An 18,109-nucleotide genomic window follows, 5' to 3' on the forward strand; every position below is an offset into this window, starting at 1 on the left:
CTCATACCATTCAGCGTATACAAGTGTGAAGTTTGTCCTAGCATGGAACCTGAAACTTTTCAGAGACCTACAAGGCTGATCACTGCATTTTGAGTGCTGAACGAGAGCTTTTTTGTATGAAATTTTCATCTAAACTGTCGTATGTTCTAATAACAGATATTATTTGTTCCCAGACAAACCTCTTGTGTTTGGCTGGTGTCTGAACCATGTTTTTATAGTAATGGTAAATGTGGAAGAGTAGATTATGCCTGGCAGCGTATGTTTATCATTGTTTACGAAAGCTGTGAATAAGCGGAATGATTGGGGAGCTTCGCAGTTGAAAATAGCATGTGGAACTTCCTCTCAAAACCTCACCATTCCTGCTGTTTATAAATGTAAGAGATCGTCATGCTGCTAAATGCCACTGTCACTTGAGAAATACCACTTCAGTGTCGGAAAGTGCCAAATCACCAAGCTGTTCATGCTCAGATGTTTTGTAAATTCAGTGTAATTAGATAAACCACTCCTGCTTCTGTATCTCTTGGAGGTACCAGACTTAACATGTCTGAAGAGAGAGACCTCCTGAACCACGTGTCTGACGTGGAAGCAGAAAACATGTAGGAAGATTTATTTTTTTTTTTTCGTCTAGTACATTATTTCAAAGCAGGACACTGGGCAAACTGAACAGGCAGAAGGACGTTAATGAGATTCTCTCGTAGTGAGGCTGTCCAGTAATGGGATTGTACATAAGGCTGCCTTGTGAAGCGATAAACTGCTACCGAGTCCGTGCTCACAGCATGGCAGGTTTTTTCTGCAGGGGCGTCAGGCTGGGAAACAGAAGTATGTCCGGATTTGTTCCCCTCCTTTAGGACAGCAGGATTCTTACCATTATGTGTTGCACATAAAACAAGTGCAGAGCAGGATTCTGCTAGCTAGAAGCAGTCTGGCTTTATGAGACAATTACAGCTGAATGAAATGCCTACCCTCGTTGTCTGCTGTCTCTTTCCATCTGCAGCAAATCGTGTGATGGTCAAGTACATTTCCAGCATCTGATACTTCCCCTGTTATTCTTGGCTGTGATGAAATGAGGACACTCTGAAGCCATCTGGTGATAATATTCCACATTTCTTCAGGGATGTCTTGGGTTCCAGATCAATGGAAAAAGCCAGCAGTTGTAGAGAAATTGCTCTTGCACTTTCTCAAAAGAACTAGTTGCTCTGTTGTCTAGAGCTATTTTTCCATCATTGCACCTTCATTTTGGAAGTAAATGTAATTGTTCGTTAAATAAGATAAACGATCTTTCTCGTATGCAGAAATTAAGTTGCAATAATAACAATTCGCAGTGCACATTTTCATTTTGAAAGGCCATTATAGTTTTCACATTGCTTTGTATTTATTTATAAATATGAAACGAGATACTAATATTTAAATGTCCTATAATGTATCTTCACTCTGGCTATCAGAAAGATCATCAGATTTGTTTTTTCTTCAAAGAAATATGCATGTAAGGTTTTGTCATTCTTCAAATTATCCAGTTTCAGCTCTTTTCCTTTTTTCTTTTTCTATCTAGCAACAAAAGCCACAACTCCCTAATATGTGTATAATATGTATTGTTTAAAAAAATCCTGTTTCCTCTTAACAGTATCAGCGCTTTTTTTTTCTAGGATTAGTTGTCATAGATGACATTTATATTAAAAATACTAAATATATATAAAAGGGACAAAAGTCACACAACATTAAAAAACAAACAAACAAACAAAAAAAACAAGTTCCCTTAATCCTAGGTGCTATCTACTTTTTACCAGTCTTTAAAATTAAAAGTTGCTAAATTTCTTCTTTAAAAAGATGGCAATTCCACATCTCTTGACAGCTGGCTTGTTCGTTTGGCAACCTTTTCTAGGCTGAGCAACTGTTACCACATGCAGCACTGTTCCTTCCCCTCTACAACTCTTACCTTTCTAGGTTCTTGTTTGCATACAGTGTGTGTGTGTATTGTGCACAAAAGAAAAATACACATCTGTAATTGATTAGTGTCTGGTAGGGTGCAATGAATCCTCCTGTGCCTTTAACACCTGTTACATTATCTCAGGAATATCTGTGAGATATTTGAGATCAGTAAATGAAGTACTATGCAATGTATTCAGTAAGCATTCACAAAAACCATTAGCTTTTCATTAGCTTTTCAGGATGGAGGAGCTGAATTTCTATATGAGGCTCTTTTTTTTTTTTTTTTTTTTTTTTTTCATTAATTCCCTTTTCAAATTTTGGCTGTGCCAGGTCAGGAAAGATCCTGGTTAAAGATCCTGGTTCTTTCTTTTTTTCAGTGTTCAATCCCAATGGCTTTGTTTAAGGTAACGTTTCCTTAGTAAGGACTGATGGAAGAAAATCCCTGTATGCACATACGAAAACAAGCAACTAAACAAGTTGTTGAAATTATATGAACTACATGAAAGAAAACACTGAAGAGCATGGACTTTTTAAAATTGATACTGATTTACTTCAAGTAGAAGTGAGTGTCATGGTATTTCTGTAACATACATGCTGTCTGTATTCAAACAAACCCAACTAATTTTTTCAGTTTAGACTTCCTTTTAGCCACTTGGCAAGTATTTTCCATCCTATTTTTATTTGTACTATAATCACCATGATTTTATATGCCAGTTGGATTAATCTGTGTGGCAATTGAAACTGAAGCACTTCCATTCATCATCTCGTTTTAATTCAGGTCTGCACAATTCTGCTCAGTGTTGGCTTTTATGTCAATTTTGGACAAATAGCGAAAGGAGGAAGGATGTGCCTGGAAAGAAGCAAACGTGGGTTTTTTTCTTCGTATGTTTTTGCATACAATTCATTTCAATGGCAAAAGAGTAAATAGAATAACTGCATGAGAGTGGTGTTTTAAATATAGCTCAAATCACTAGTGGGCTTAATTCCAGTTTTGTTTATAAATAAGTGTTTCTAGTTGTGTTTTGTAGGCAGAGCTCAAGTTCATTCTCACTGGGTTTAGCTGTGCTTCTGTGACTTCCTGGTGTCTTGGCAGCGTCAAAAGGATTAACCGCAATATTGAAAACATGGAGGGGAGGGGGGCAGCAGGGAGGGAAAATCCTGTTAAAATATCAAGAGCAAGACTATTCTAAATTCTTTGAACTAGCTCTTTTGGGATTTTCATCCTCTGAGTCACAAGGGTTGTAGAAAGGAGTAGATTTAAAGGCTACTTTTGTTTGGAGAAATACTGAATTTCAGACTGTAAGCCAGGAAAAGTTTATCAGGATGAGCTGCAAGGGCTCTCCAGCCTCTCAGCTAGAGAGAGACTATCATTATAGCCACATATATTGTGTTGAAAGGAAATGACTTAATATTTTCTATGAAAAAGTTAGCTTCCTCTATATAAAATGTCACTTGTCAAAAGCATCTTTTCCTCATTTTGCACAATCTAATAGGAAACATCTTGTTCAGATACATTCAGTTCTCTGTTTTCCATGTGTTAGCTCTTGGAAGGATAAGCTGTTGTCTACTGATAGGAGCAAAAGAGCAGTGGTAGGACATCCTGGTTTTTAATTATTGCTGTAAAAGCTAATTCCTCGTTGGCTTTGGGCAATTTGCTTTATCCTGTTTTATCTGAGGTGCCATTTAATCCTTGAGCTGGGAAGGGCAGCAATAGTTAGTATTTCATCTGCTGGGATGAGTAAGAAGTAAACCTTTAACGTGGTATTTGGGATTTTTTTCAACAATTTAGAACAGTTACCATCTATAAATTGTTACTATTGTATTGATGTCTGTAAAGAATATATTCTAGTTCTGATTCTTGCTGTCTGTCCTCCTGTTAACTTTTCATTTCATGTTTAACTCTTTTTGAAGGCAAGGAGCTGGAATAAGGAGCATCCTTCTAATGAACAGATAGGTTCTGCAGAACCATCTCCTCTTGAGATCCCTTATTTGTCTTATGCTCAAGGAAAGCCATTTCTCTTGTTGGTTGCCAGAGGAAGACACAATTTACGTCTTTCCCACTTTGTACAATTCATTAGTCTTCTAGATAGAGTGTTGTTTTTTTTTTTTAAGGTGCATGTATGCTAAAGGGCAGGCAGTACTTCTTAGCTGGACTGGTATGGCTGGAAATGGCTAACAAGTCCTTCGGGTAGCAAGCAGAAACTGCGTTGTCCTGAGTTTGCTTCTGCATTGCCCAGCTGGCTATGGCTCATCATCTCCATGTGCTTACTGGGAACTCCTAAAACATCCTGCTTGGAGACCCCCGGGCACCTGGCACACCGTCACTGTAACTCTCCAGTTTCTTTTACAGAGCACGCGCGGGTTGCAGTGGTATCTGAGGGCAGGGGAAGCTGCCGGTGTCTCGCCACTCCTGTAGAACCAGTAGAGCAGTGCTCGGTGGAGTGACCCAGGAACACCCGAGTGGAGAAGTAAACTCGTGCTGCTAAGGGGCAAACTACCCAAGTGATGTTTGTGCACTTCCTGGCACCTGTTAGCTTGGCAAAATTGATGTTGCGGTAAGGATAGTGCTTTATAAATAAACTTTTCAGGAATAGTAGCAGAAATAATTTTAGGACAAGTATAAAGGGCAGTCATGGAGAGTGACTAAAGCCTGTGAGCCCTCTCTGAAGCAGTGATGAAAGAGAGGTGGACGATTAGGAAGAGTTAATGCTGGAACCTCTGCTGGCTGTGTGCCCAACAGCTAGCCAGCATAGATGGCTAACAGCAGTTGCAGTAGCCGGAGTGCATGTGGGCATGGATAGCTTCTCTGCTGGCGTCTCCACCTCTGCAGTCCTGTGCCCTTCCCTTTTGTTCCCTGCAAAACCTACAAATGGACGAAAGTTGAGGAAAATTTTAGAATTGACACCTTCTTTCCATTTCCTTAGATCAGCTCTGCATACACATCTGGCTTCAGAACAGTGTCTGAGTGAATCGTTGGTGAAAGGAACATAAGAGTCATACCTTTTTTCCCCCCTCAGAATTAGTGAATTTGATTTTTAATATGAACATTTTAATTAACAATTATTGTATGCCTTGTACAAAAAGCAGATACAGGAGTTTTCGCTTCATGATGTGGCCTGTATCTTATTAATGATCCCACCAGTCACAGCCACAGAATCGTAGGATGGGTAAGGTTGGAAGGGATCTCTGGAGATTTTCTAGTCCATGCCCCATCCTGACTTAAAGCAAGGTCAGATGGAGTGGGTTGCTCAGGACTGTGTGCAGCTGGGTTTTGAATATCTCCAAGAACGGCAGCTCTGCAGCCTGTTCTAGGCAGCTGTTCCAGTTCTCAATTGTATGTACAGGTGAAGCTTCCCTTTGTGTTCAAAAAGTGTTCCTTATAGGTAGCTTGTGTCCATTGCCTCTTGTCCTTTCATTAGATACCACTGAGAAGAAACAGACTCGTCTTTACTTCCTCCTGTCACATTTACATATGTTGATAAAATCTCCCCTGAGCCTTCAGGCTGAACAGTCACAGCTCCCTCAGCCTCACCTCCTCTGATGGATATTCCTGTCCCTTAATCATCTCTTTGGTCCTGTCCTGGAACTGCTTCAGTATGTCCTTATATTTCTTCCATAGGGCCCTGAACTGTACCCAGCACTCCAGGTTTGTGTCACTAGCACTGAGTAGGGAGGAAGGATCACCTCCCTTGACCTGCTTGTCCTAATGTGGCCCAAGATGCCATTGGCCTCCTTCGCCATGAATGCACGTTGTTGGTTCATGGTCCGTTGCTGCCCACCAGAAGCCCTGGTGACATTTCTGTGGGGCTGCTTTCCAGCGGGGTGGCCCTTGGTCTGTATCAGCACATGGGACTATTCCCTCCCAGGTGCAGGACTTTGCATTTTCCTTTGCTGAAGTGCATGGAGTTCCTGTCAGCCCATTCCCTCCAGCATGTTGAGGTCCCTGTGAATGGCAGCACAACCCTCTGGTGTATCATCCGCAAGCTTACCACCAGTTGACTTGTCACCCAGGTCATTAATGAAGTTAATGAATAGTACTCAATGAATCGTCATTAAAGGATAGTACTGGCCTCACTGTCAACTCCTGAGGATACACGGCTCGTGACAGGCCTCCAGCTGAACTTTATTTGGCTGATCACAGCCCTCAGGGCTCAGCCATCCAGCCAGTGTTGAGTTCACTTCACTGTTTATGTAGCCCATACTTTGAACGCTTGTCTATAAGGGAGTTACACGGGACAGTGTCAAAAGCCTTACTAAAGTCAAGGTAAACACCATACACTGTTCTCCTCAGCCACTGAACCAGTCATGTCATTGGAGGCCAGTAAGTTGGTTAAGTGCTATTTACCTGTCATAAATCCATACTGAGTACTCTCAGTGACCTTCTTGTCCTTCACGTGTTTGAAAATGGTTTCCGGGATTACTTGCTACGTCATCTTCCAGGGATCGAGGTGAGGGCAAGCAGCCTGTAGCTCCGTGAATCCTTCTTCTAGTCCTTCTCTAAGATGAGTGAAATTTTCTTCCAGTCCTTTTAGCAACTGTAAAGGTTGTATAGGAATGCTTATCCTCTAAGGTATCTTCTCATTTTTCTGCAATTTGAATTATTCTAGCAAGTAAAATGAAATGATATCTCGCATATCTAGTAAGCATGCATTTCAGTTATATCAATTGTATGTATTGGGGAAGAAATTTGAGGAAAGTTTGGTGAAACAGGTTTCCTAAAATGCCTTTTCCTTTGAAGGAAAGGATAGGAAGCTGCCTTAGGAAGCTTGTCAAACTCTTCTGCAATATAAGAGTACTTGCCATTTTTTGGATTTCCTATTTAAAATATGTGAGATGAATCTAATTAGATGTATGTAATGGAATTATATTTCATCTATATAGTTGCTAAGTTAAACCAGCAGTAGTGCTGTGCTTCCAAAAGCTGAGGAAAGCAACAAACAAAATTACAGTCCTCTGTTAGGTTCCACATAACTCTGCTACTAAGACTTATCCTTTTTCCCTGTAAGTATGTGCCTAATTGCAGCATTGATTAGAGCTGCATGTTCACTAAAAGGGAAAATTGACCCCCATTGAGAGTAGGTGGTGGATTAGGTTTTTTTATTAACAAACCATCTGCTTGTGTGTGTACTGAAGACACGTTGGATGTTCTCTTCAAAATAAAGTGACAATTTGAGTCAATAAACAGGTTTTACTGGCATCTAATTCTTGTAAAAGAGTTAACCTATCTGCATGTTTGCCGTGGTACTGTGACTGACAGAAATGAAAGTTCTGCTTCCATTCCTTCCTGTCTTGGTTTGTGTGTTGTGTTTTTTTCAGGCAAACTATGATCTTACGCAATAAGAATGCTTTTATTTTAGCCATGGGTTTAAACGGAGGTGGTGGCTTTTGTTTATCTTTGTGTTTTCCTTGTTGCCTCAGTTATAGCAGTGTGAGCACTGTTGTGAAGATCAGCTGTGCTACTGGCCATTTAACTGGAACCAACTGTAACTGGATAAAAGCACAAGTTCACAGATAACTTTTAGTATGTAGTTATGCTTTGTTTTAGAACTTACAATGGAGCAATGGGTTGGAAACTTATAATGGGGCAACTATGGGAAACAATTTCCCCATACCTTTAAACTATATGACTTAGCTAATGTGATTCTTTATTTTCTGGAATTAAGCACAAGCTTATTCATCTGTCATAATATGTATTATAAATGCTGCTTCTGGTTTTATATTTTAGGTCTAAAAATATCTGGAGGGGGATTAAGTGGTTCAACAAGTAACGCTCTAATGGATGACAGAGAATTTCCACCAAATGATCTACAAATAGACTCCAAAGACAATCTTCAAGATGACTATAGGGTGGAAAGTTTGGCTTCGTATTTGGTTTCTTCACCTGATGAAAATGAAAATCAACTTGACAATGACGGGAATGAGGTTCTGACCAGTAGTAGAACTGCTATGGGAAGGCAGGACAAAGGTGAGCAGGACAGCATCAACAATAATGAGAATATGGACAGTGGAGACTGTACCCCAAGCTGTAAGGAAAGGGAGACTGAAAGGACATCTGTAAAAGTCCATATGGACCCCCAGATGGAGGAAAAGCCTGTTATAGAAAAGCAGCAAGGTGGAAAAAGAAGTCCAAGAAGCAAAAGAAGCTCCGGAAAAAAATCTAAAGGTACTTTCTAAAAAACATGTTTTTATTCTGTTTACTTAAAATAATAAAACTGTAGTTTTAATCCGTGAAGTGGTAAGCAAGTTATATTGTAGGTGCCACAGTAATTATTTTCATGTTTCACTAAAATATGTTAATAGTACCAAATCAGATTCAATTCTAGAAGTTTTCATTGTCTGTATTTGAATTAGTGAGCTATGTAACACATGGAACACACTGACGAAGGATGATGAGTAGAGGGAGGTGCAGAGTTTCAGTATGGAAACTGGTCTGACTTCCAAATCATAATGGCCTGAAATTCAGGCAGTATGTTTTGGTTTATTTTAGGTGTTGAAATGCAAGATTTTGGTGTCTTGATATAGAGTCAAGATTTGACATCCTGGTATGAGTACCAAATATCTTGATTTTGGCCTGTTGCCATCAGAATTTACTTAGGTTGTTTAAAGCTTGATACATAGTGCTAGATTTGCATTTCAGGTAATGAGACACTCAACAGATATATTTCTCCCAATTTTTCATGTTACTTCTCCTTTATATCTTTTGGATCTGAATTCGGTAAGGAAGATGTAAAAGTTTATTATATGTTCTTATTTGAGATGTTTATTCCCTTTTTGAATGAGTAAGATTTGTCTGCATCATTATGCATATTAGGATTATGCCATAAATCATATATCTTATGTGTCATAGTGCTGCAAATATATTAATTAAAATCAGTGTATTTCATCCCATTGGTATCTTTTCAAAACTTACTTGGAATAACTGAGTCACTCCTTTTTTTTTTTCCTGTATTTTTTTCTTCTAAGGATTGGGAAGATGGGGAATTTGGCAGTTTAAAATAGGTAGTTTTAAAATACAATTTTCTTGCCAGAATTCTTCTATGGCCTATTTCTGCTACACGATGATGTTCTAAAGGGACTGCAAAATAGGTAAAGAAAGGAAAAGGAAGGAAGCTTGTGTTCCATATCTTGTACATACAGGCAAGATCTAGAAGAGAAAAAATATGTTTTCTAGTAAAGATTAGAGGATGCTGAAATCTGTCGTCACAAGGAGAATGATTTGTCCGTAAATAATGAAGAAAATCAGTGAGTATGTCTTTCAATTGTAGATCTCATGTTTAAAAAGATAAGTAAAATAAAAGAGGGATTGGAAGAAGTAATTGAGGACTAGTAGTGGAATAAAAAAAAAATAAAAAAATAAAAAAAAAAAAAAGAAATGTAATATAGATCTGTGGACAGAAGTGTCTGAAGTATGGTGAGAGGGAGAAATAAATAAATTTATCCAAACACTGAAAGTTATGCTTTGCCCATATTCTCTTTCCGCTAGCTTGTATTCTTGATGATAAATGCAATCACCAGATGCAGAAGTACCACAGAAACAGCTGTGCACAGTAGATGGGAGTTCTAAGGCAGAAAGCTGAAATAAAGACAACTTCCTGAAAAACCTAGAGATGCAGAATACCACAAAAGGGAAGAATATCCTGCCTGCAAAGTTTAAGGAGTTTTGTTGGGAATAAAAATAGAATCCCTGTGAACAAACGCTAACTACTTATTAATAAAGAACCTGGATCGTTACAGTAGGAAGATCAAAATACAAAATTACATCTTGTTTCCCATTGACTCTGGGTTAATTTCCATTAAGCTTTGTAGTTATCATCACATGGTGGTTCTCCTGTTTTCACACAGTGCAGTGACTGTCACAATTTCTTGATGTTGCAGATGTCTTTATTTTAGTGAAAACCTTCCTCTTTCATTTTTAACACCAGCTATTTTAACTATTTCTTGAGTATTCCTCTAGTGTCCCTCTACATAAAGAACCAAACCAGCTTTCTGTGCGTATACCGATTCAGAGAGAGAATAATCAAACAGAGGAAAATCACTGAATGGGTGACAGCAGAGAGTTACACAATCCAGTTAGAATCTCAGATTGAATACTTGCAGGACATGTATTATATTTTTTAGATATTTTTTAATTTTTATTTTTAACTATCGAAAAATCATGGATGAGCTGGCTTTGACTCATAGATACAGAAGAGTGTTACGAATCGTCCTCTCTTCTTATATAAGCAAACCTGTTCCTGTCGCTGTTAAGTGTTAAAAAATCTGGAAAAGCTGATGTTTGACTTAAATAACACGTCTGTATCTAGTCACTTGCTGGTATCTAAGGGAGTGAACTTGGAGTATGGAAACCTACCTTCTATTTTTTTGGACATGCTCAGCAGAAGATTAGTGATCACTAGAGAAGTCACTATCCCACTCTGAACACACATTTTTACTTCAGAAGAAAGAGCGAGTACTGCCACTTGCAGAGTGTTTGAAACCCTCTAAATATTTTCTTATGAGGTATAAACAACTACAAGTATTTGACTGTTATGTTTCTGTATATACTTGCAACGTGTAGGAGCTACAATTATCCTAGCTTCTACAATCAGTGGCAGAGATGCAGGATTTACTGTAGCAGTTGAAGATCCATCTTGTTGAATGTCCTGCCTCTCACAGTGGTCAGTAGAGGATTGCTAAATAAGAGTTACAAGGAGAAGGTGAGGAGAGGTATTTGATAGTGTCTTCTCCTTGCCACCCGAAATTGCCCATTGAGGAGCTCCCTGGGTGAGGATTGACAGAACCCAATGGTTTCCAGTGAATTTGCCGCCTGACTTGAGTTGTTTCTCCCATTCTTTTTGTTCACTAATAATAGCTTTGAATAAATATATCTGATAAGGAGGCCACTGGCGATCAAAGATGTGATGTAACTATAAATGGACCAATTTAAACCTTGATGATTATTCATCCTTGGATTCCTTGTAGTGAATCGTACTTGCTGGAGTGTGATAGAGATGGTGATTCATGGAGCATCATCTGCCTCAATGTATTTTTATAAATGTGGATCTCAAATTATCCCTGTTCCCTGCAAATAATTTAGTCTTTTTCTGAAAGGTCATCCCTGGCATAATTGGTAACTTCATATTGTAGAATCACACTGTGTAATTCATGAAGATAGTAGCATGGTGTCTTGCACTTGATTGCTTTTCCTGGTGTTAAATTCTGCAACACACAATTTTCCTGTAATTATTCAACTTATTTCATGAAGTAGCATAAAGACAGGAGAGAAAGTGAAGCGGTTGTAATTGATTTGGTGTTGCAGCAAATTAAACACATGAATATAAACTGGTCGCATTTTATGGACAGCCAAGCAGAGTCATTTTACCTGTTTGCCATGCTAAACAAGATTTTGGGCTTGCTCTGCTGTAGTTTGATCTTTAACAATGTTCCCCCCGATACTCTTGTCTTAAAAAATATAATAATAATCTCTTAAAAATTAGGTATTTTCAAAATACTTAAATACTACAGGGTGGTGGTGGTGGTGGTATTTTTTTATGGTTCTTGAATGACTCAGTCTGAACCAGAGTACCAAAAATGTTTTTAAAAAAATAAATAATGTTCTGTACTAGAAACTTCTGTTACTGTTGAAAGACAAAACTGATGTTATCAAATACGAAAATTAAAGTTGAATTGAAAAATAGAGGACAGTATCTGTAAGTTTATTTTGATAGCTTGAACTGGTAGCAAATGCTACATACTTGCACATCTGACATTTCCAAGCAGGTGAGAAGAACATCTTGATTTCATATACTGGAAGTACTGACAAAAGCATAAGTGAGACATGGAAGAATGCATTTGTTATTTCCATTCAGAAGGCCGGTCGAAGTTGGAATTTTCTTCAGACACAGGGCTGCTTCGGTGAACTTTTAGAAAACTTACAAGAAAGCTTGCATCTCTCCTTGTCTTAGGAATTGTTGGCACTCCCAGTTGGGCACAGAAGATGTCAGTTAAAACTTTGCGAGTCTGGCAGGTCAGGGACTTCAACTTAGGTATTTGCCATATTCCAAATGAGTGCTCTCACCACTGAAGAGGTGATATCTTCTGTTTGGTTGTGTTTTTTTGTTTGTTTGTTTTTCTCCACGTTCCTTTTCACAAAGGATTTGGTTCCGCTCTAGAATGGAAGAGTGAGCTTTTCAGTGTTCATGTTTTGCAAAGTGGGGAAAAAAAATATCTTTGTTTCTTTAAATATCAGACATATACATAAGATAACTGCCTTTTGTCATGGTTTGTTTTTTTTTTTTTTTCCAAATCTGCTTTAGACAGTAAGATTGAGTTCGATGAAGAAGTGGTGGTGTGTGTCCTTTTTAAGAATGTGGAGAATGCATAGATACAGTGGGATCTTGTCCCATAAAACTTTTATGATAAAATTATATTCCTAAGTGCTGTTGCCACAAGAAACATTCTTGGTTTTGTAGTTACCGAGGCACAAATGCTGTCCTGGGTTTTGAATGATCCTGAATGGCTCCAATGTGTTGTTTCAACTTCAGTGTAGTAAGTTGAGGGCAGAATTGGATTCCTGGTGGGTGACAGCTCAACTATATATAGGAACAATATGCAGTGTATCAACTATGTATTAGAGCAACGGTACCAAAATAACATTAAACTGAAGTTGTTTTTTGTGATGGTTGCCATTGTGAGTGTTTCGTGTTTTGATGTGACGGGTGTTTATTAACTCCTTAATCAAATGCAGTTTGAAGTGACTTTTTTTTCCAGAGAAAGGTTTGCTAAAATACTTGGACCCTCTTCTTATTTCATGACCATGTGCTGAACAGACACTTGCCTCTTTAAATACAGCCTTCATTCCATCACTAAAAACACCTTCTTGTTTGCATCTTGAATCCATTTATGCCTCCTGTTGCTTTTGGCCCACAGTAAGTGCAAATAAATACTTGAAGAGCAGAGATGTACATTAATATTGAAAAAGCACTATTAAATTACACCCGTATTTTGTCTGGCAATAAGCCCTGCAGAAACAGCCACCCACAGAGATTATTAGTGCTCCTGACCTGGATAGTTTACAATAAAGAGTTTGTAAATAACCAAAAATAGAACGGTAGAGCCTTCAGCAGACAAGTCAATGCCTTTCTTAAGCCCTAAATCTCGAACCTGAATCATCACTGCAGGGTTTCAGTGAACACAAGGGAGTCTGAAACAGCTGAGTGCTCAAGCTGCTGAAACAGCACCAGAGTGATGGTTCCAAGAAGAGATGCTTATTGCTGGGAGTAGGTTAGGTTGACACAGTGTCCCCATGCATCCTGCTTTTAACTGATAACGTGATTTCCAGAAAATGGGTGTAGTTCAGGAATAACATACTCATCATAACTTGAGTTAATAAAAGTTTTTATAGTGCACTTCTTGGTGTCTTGGTGTATGTATCATCTATGCAGGATGCTTTTTATATGTTGTCTAACTAATCAAGAAGGTAACTTCAATAAATTTTTAATTTCACAAACATATTTGGTGACTAAAAATATCTATGGAGCTGTGAGTGGCATTATTTTTTTCTTTACTTACTTATTTGTTATATTTGTTACACATTTTCTTTTCATAAAAATGCACTGAATTTGATACATTTATAGGAAAGATTTTTTTTTAATATAAATTGTTCATGAATTGGAGGAATCAACTCTAGTTGATTCTGGGTAAGCACCTGCTCTCATGTGCCGGTTTAATCAACACAAGATAGTCCATTCAGCTTGTCCCACCTTCTCTACCTCACAAGTCTCTATCCTGTCCCCACTCGTCTTTCTTTTCTCCTAGGTGAAGAGTCCAGATGTAATAGTTTTTCCTGATGCACCCTAACTCCTAATTTACTCAGAGTTTTGATCATTTCAGTTGTTCTCTGTACTTGCTGTTAATCCTGTATACCTGTCTTGAGATAAGAGATGGGAACTGTGCTGCCAAAATGCTGGTAGTGCAAGTCAGCAAAACCGTATCTTGTGTTTTGTTCTCAGCAGCCTCTCTGGTTGTGTCCAACGTTTTGTTGGTTTTTCTTTTGGCACATGCTGCACATCGGCTGATGATTCCACAGAGCTGCCAACAATGACTCCAAGGTCTTTCCTGACTTTTCTTCATCTGGTTATGAAACTGGAATTTTACAGGCAATAGTTTAGATAATTCTCATAGAATTACTACTTTTACCTACACTGCATCTCATCTGCCACCTTCTTGCCTGCTCAAGTTTTTGAGGTCCTTCTGAACTTCTTCACCTTGGTTCCAAAGACGTTAGTATCATTTGCACAGTTTGAAATTTCATCAACCATCTTTGGCTTGGAGAAGGAAGTGAAGATACTGAGTTAAAAATGGTCCGTGATAGTCCCTGTCACCCTGGAGTATCCCACCACTGACTTTTTTCCGTTTTCAAGAGGAAGCATCGGGCCCTACCTTTGCTTCCAGTCCTTCAAGAACCTGTCCTCCCATGTGCTGGCCACTTTTCATTTCTAGAAGAAAACCGGGATTTGCACCCAGAAAATTTTTACCTGTAGTATTTTTACTCTGTTAAAATACATGGTCCTTCACCATGCCAGTCCTTCACCTGCATGCCCACCTTTTTTGCTTCTCTAAAAATAGGCAGGCAACAGTGAACTGGGAGGGAGTGTACCATGGAGGTCCTGGTTTTCGGCCTATCAGGAAGTTCTGGTGGTTCAATTCAGTTTGCGTTTCCTTGTGTCATTGGTACCAACAAATCATGGCTAGTAGTTCATCTCCTGGACTCCCAAATAAATAGTCTGGCTCCTTGGGGGTGTGTTCCTTTTCACCCAGCAGTACGATCCTCCTGTGTTTCTGTCTCCCACAGTAGAATTCACACTGTCATCATCTACTTGATTCTGTCCTTTAAGATTCTGTCATAACCATGAGGAGATGCCGTGTTATCATCTGAGGGAGGTTAAATTCACTTTCCCAGCAGGAACTTTTCCTTCCTTGGGGCTTCTCCTCTACAAGCGCCTTAGCAGGCATGAAGGGACCGACCAAGAACCTCATTCACATTCTCCTGGCCTACCCAGGACAGCCTCTCTGTGCATCCTCGGTTGGTCCCAGCCAACTCGCAGGCACACCCCTGGCTCAGGTGGCCACCACCTGAACCCCTGCTCATCACACAAACTGCTCCCTGCCTGCCTGCTGTTCATTCATTCTTCTTTTGTCCCATCTGAGCAAAACCGTGTTGCAAAAAATGTAACATCAGCCACAACACTTTTTTTTTAGGTCATCCTGGTCTGCTTTAATCACTGTCAAACAGTTTAGGCTAGGTGTTTTTTCATCCAAAGTTAAAGTTGGATCCCAGATAGTAGTGTACAAGAACAGCTGTTGTGTGTCTGTCTTTTCAGGTAGGTGAGCTGACAGTAAGACAGACCTATTGCAGCTAGCTTTGACAAAGCCAAAATTTTATTTATGTGCAGAACTGTTATTTAAGATCCTACCTTTTTATTCACAGCTATTGTATTGAAATTTCCTAAAAATGCAACTTGACATTTTGAATTCCTAACCTAAATACTTGTTCTTTTTAAAGGAGTCCCTTCAGTGGGAACCACAGCAATCAAGGAGGAAAATACTCTTGTTACACGTACAGATTCAGTGCATGCTGAAGGTGCTGTTGAAGCAAATGAACATTCTCACCAAAAAGAACAAAACCAAACGTTGCAGTCCCTTTTCTCTTTGCTCCGTGAAGAGGTTGAGCAGATGGATTCAAAGATACTGCCCCTGTGTCTCCATCAGGTACTATCACTTTGGGTTGTTGCACTCAGCTTTGTGATTTGAGACTTTTTCTCATTAGGAGAAAGACGCATTAATTCAACATATGTCAGTGTTCGTATCTGGACAGAACAATTTGAAGTTTCTATATATAACAGAGGGTCATGGCAGATATCTCCTCTTCTAATATATGTGAAATGATAAATTACCTTGAAAGTATATTCTGCAATTAATTGAAACTCAAGGGTAAGTCTTACACACTTTAGAACAGACTTGCTTGTCTATAGAAGAGTTTTTGATAATATTATTTTTTTTCCCCAGACACTGAAGTCCTGGAGTGGGTCAGGAAGATTTAGGAAAGTTTTTTTTAGCAAAATTTTTAGGAAAAGATTTAGAAAAATAACTCTTCAAAATACCTAAAATACGTTTTGTAGGACACTGGTGTAAATAGAAGACTGCTGATGTTTAAATTATATTTTATATCGGTAATTATTTTAACCATTGCAGACTTCTTTCTAGCATGAACTTCATGCATGAATGCTGAGATTCACTCTTCCTTAGTATCTACTCTTTATCGCACAGTCACCACATGTGCAACACCAATGGAAATACTAAATACTGTGTGATTTGGAAAGCAATCTTTTTTTTTTTTTTTTTTTTTTTTTTTTTACTAACTGGCAAAGTATGTTACTCTTTTGGAAGATCATGGTGCAAAATGAGTATGTGTCTAGAACTTGATTCACTGTTAATACATAGTTTGATTCTGTCAGACTGAGAATGGACTGGACAACATTTTGTTTGGCTATAACCTCTTGCAGGCTAGAGAGAGATGTGATACGGTGTCTGTTTTGACTTAGTTACATGATCCTTATTGCAGAAAATTGGATGACTGTAATATCTTAAGCTTCTTCACTTTGATGACGCTCCTGCGTCCTTGTTCTCTTTGATGTGGGTAGGAGATGATATGAGAGTCTTCCCTTTCATATCACAATTTCTAGATACTTCACATTTGATATAGGGCTTTTGTTTTGTTTTGTTTTGTCTTTTAATACTTGTGTTTAAGTGATTTTATGTTGTTCCTTAACATATTTGAAACTTAGCATTAGGGTAAACCGTTTGTACTTGTAGCCATGTTTAATTTGGTGTTTGTCCATGAGTCAGTAGAAAGGTCTCCTTTGGAAAACAATACAGTTAGGGCAAGAATTTCAAAACACTTCACAAACATTAAGGAGTGTCACTGACCACAATGGAGATGAAATCTGTTCACAGCTTCGTAGATGAGGAAGCCAAACCCTAAAGGGAACAACCTTTTCAAAGTCATACAGGAACTGTGACAGAACTGAAAACAAAATCTGAGTTTCTAGGCTCAAACATGTTAACCATACACCTTCTCTTTTTTCCTAAGACATATCAGCGTATTATATTGGAATGTGTGAAAGACATGTTTTTAATTTTGAGGTTTATATTTTTTGTTGTTTTATTCCATTTATGAACAAATCCATCAGTGTTCATCAGCTTTCTTGGAAAGTCTACCCAGTTTTCTGGCAAGCACAAGTAAGTTTTTTGCTGTTGCATATCTCAAAGAAGATTTGTCAAGAGAGGAATGGAAAGAAATACGTTTCAGTTACCAGCTTAGTTTCCCTATATAGCTTTAAACCTTTTCCTTTCTGGAATATCAGCTCTATCTTTTCTGTAGTATTCTCCATCAACAACTCAGAGACAAAGCAAAATTTAGGTTCTGCTTAAAAACACTCTTATTTTTCCGAATGTCTTTGGACACTGCTTTCTCTCAGCTGGTTGCCTGGACTCTGTTATAAAGTGGTGCCTTTGCCATTTTAGTCCAAGAGCTAGTCCTTTAAATCAGATCTGAGAAAGGGGAGGAAGAAAACAAAGGCAACAACAAAAGATACCTTCACTTGATTAACAGAAAAAATGGTTTCCGAACTGGGAACTTGACTTTTCTTCATGAAGTTCTTGCCACCTCCATGTTTGTAGTTTTGGATTTGAACTGGCTGAAAGCAAAAGCATTGTTAGCAAGAGGTTAGTACATCTAGTTCAGTAGTCTGCAGTTAAAATTCGTAGCTTTGCTGTAGCAAATCTTCACATGCCCATGTCCTTGGTATGGAAAGCTCCTTAGTGTAAATATAAGTAATGCCTTGGTAAGCATATATTTACTGTTCCTTTTTGTGGTGATCTATTAAAGATCAAAGTTGCAAAATTACGCAACCAAGGTGAAGTTTATTTTAAGATGTCACAGATAGAGATCTTGAATGCTTGGCCACAGAGATCTCTTTTTCAATTCCTAGCCATTGGCTAAGCTGATAGCTGTTATAGAATTTAATGTCAGTTTACAATTTTTTTTTAAGCTACAAGTGTTAGAGACTGACTTAGATTTTAAGTATTTCATATGTTCTTTGACGTGTTATTTCAAAGTAGTGTCTCATGTTTGGACCTTAGT

At 38.5% G+C, this 18,109-nt stretch overlaps 1 protein-coding gene across 4 annotated transcripts in view; it reads left to right on the forward strand.

Annotated features, from left to right (window-relative positions):
- The window catches only part of CNST (consortin, connexin sorting protein), a 54,381-nt gene that overhangs the window by 7,101 nt on the left and 29,171 nt on the right, over positions 1-18,109 (forward strand). For 2 of the 4 annotated variants that reach the window (XM_027453860.3, XM_038176764.2), the window contains 2 exons: positions 7,652-8,089; positions 15,470-15,675. In XM_027453860.3, coding sequence (XP_027309661.1) covers positions 7,702-8,089; positions 15,470-15,675 — 594 coding nt within the window. In that variant the 5' untranslated portion in view covers positions 7,652-7,701. Of the gene's footprint in view, positions 1-4,457; positions 4,482-7,326; positions 7,448-7,651; positions 8,090-15,469; positions 15,676-18,109 lie in introns of those variants that run through there. The other 2 variants (XM_027453864.3, XM_027453863.3) reach the window with 2 other exon arrangements.

Source organism: Anas platyrhynchos, chromosome 3 (assembly GCF_047663525.1).
Source record: "Anas platyrhynchos isolate ZD024472 breed Pekin duck chromosome 3, IASCAAS_PekinDuck_T2T, whole genome shotgun sequence".
Lineage (NCBI taxonomy): Eukaryota > Metazoa > Chordata > Aves > Anseriformes > Anatidae > Anas > Anas platyrhynchos.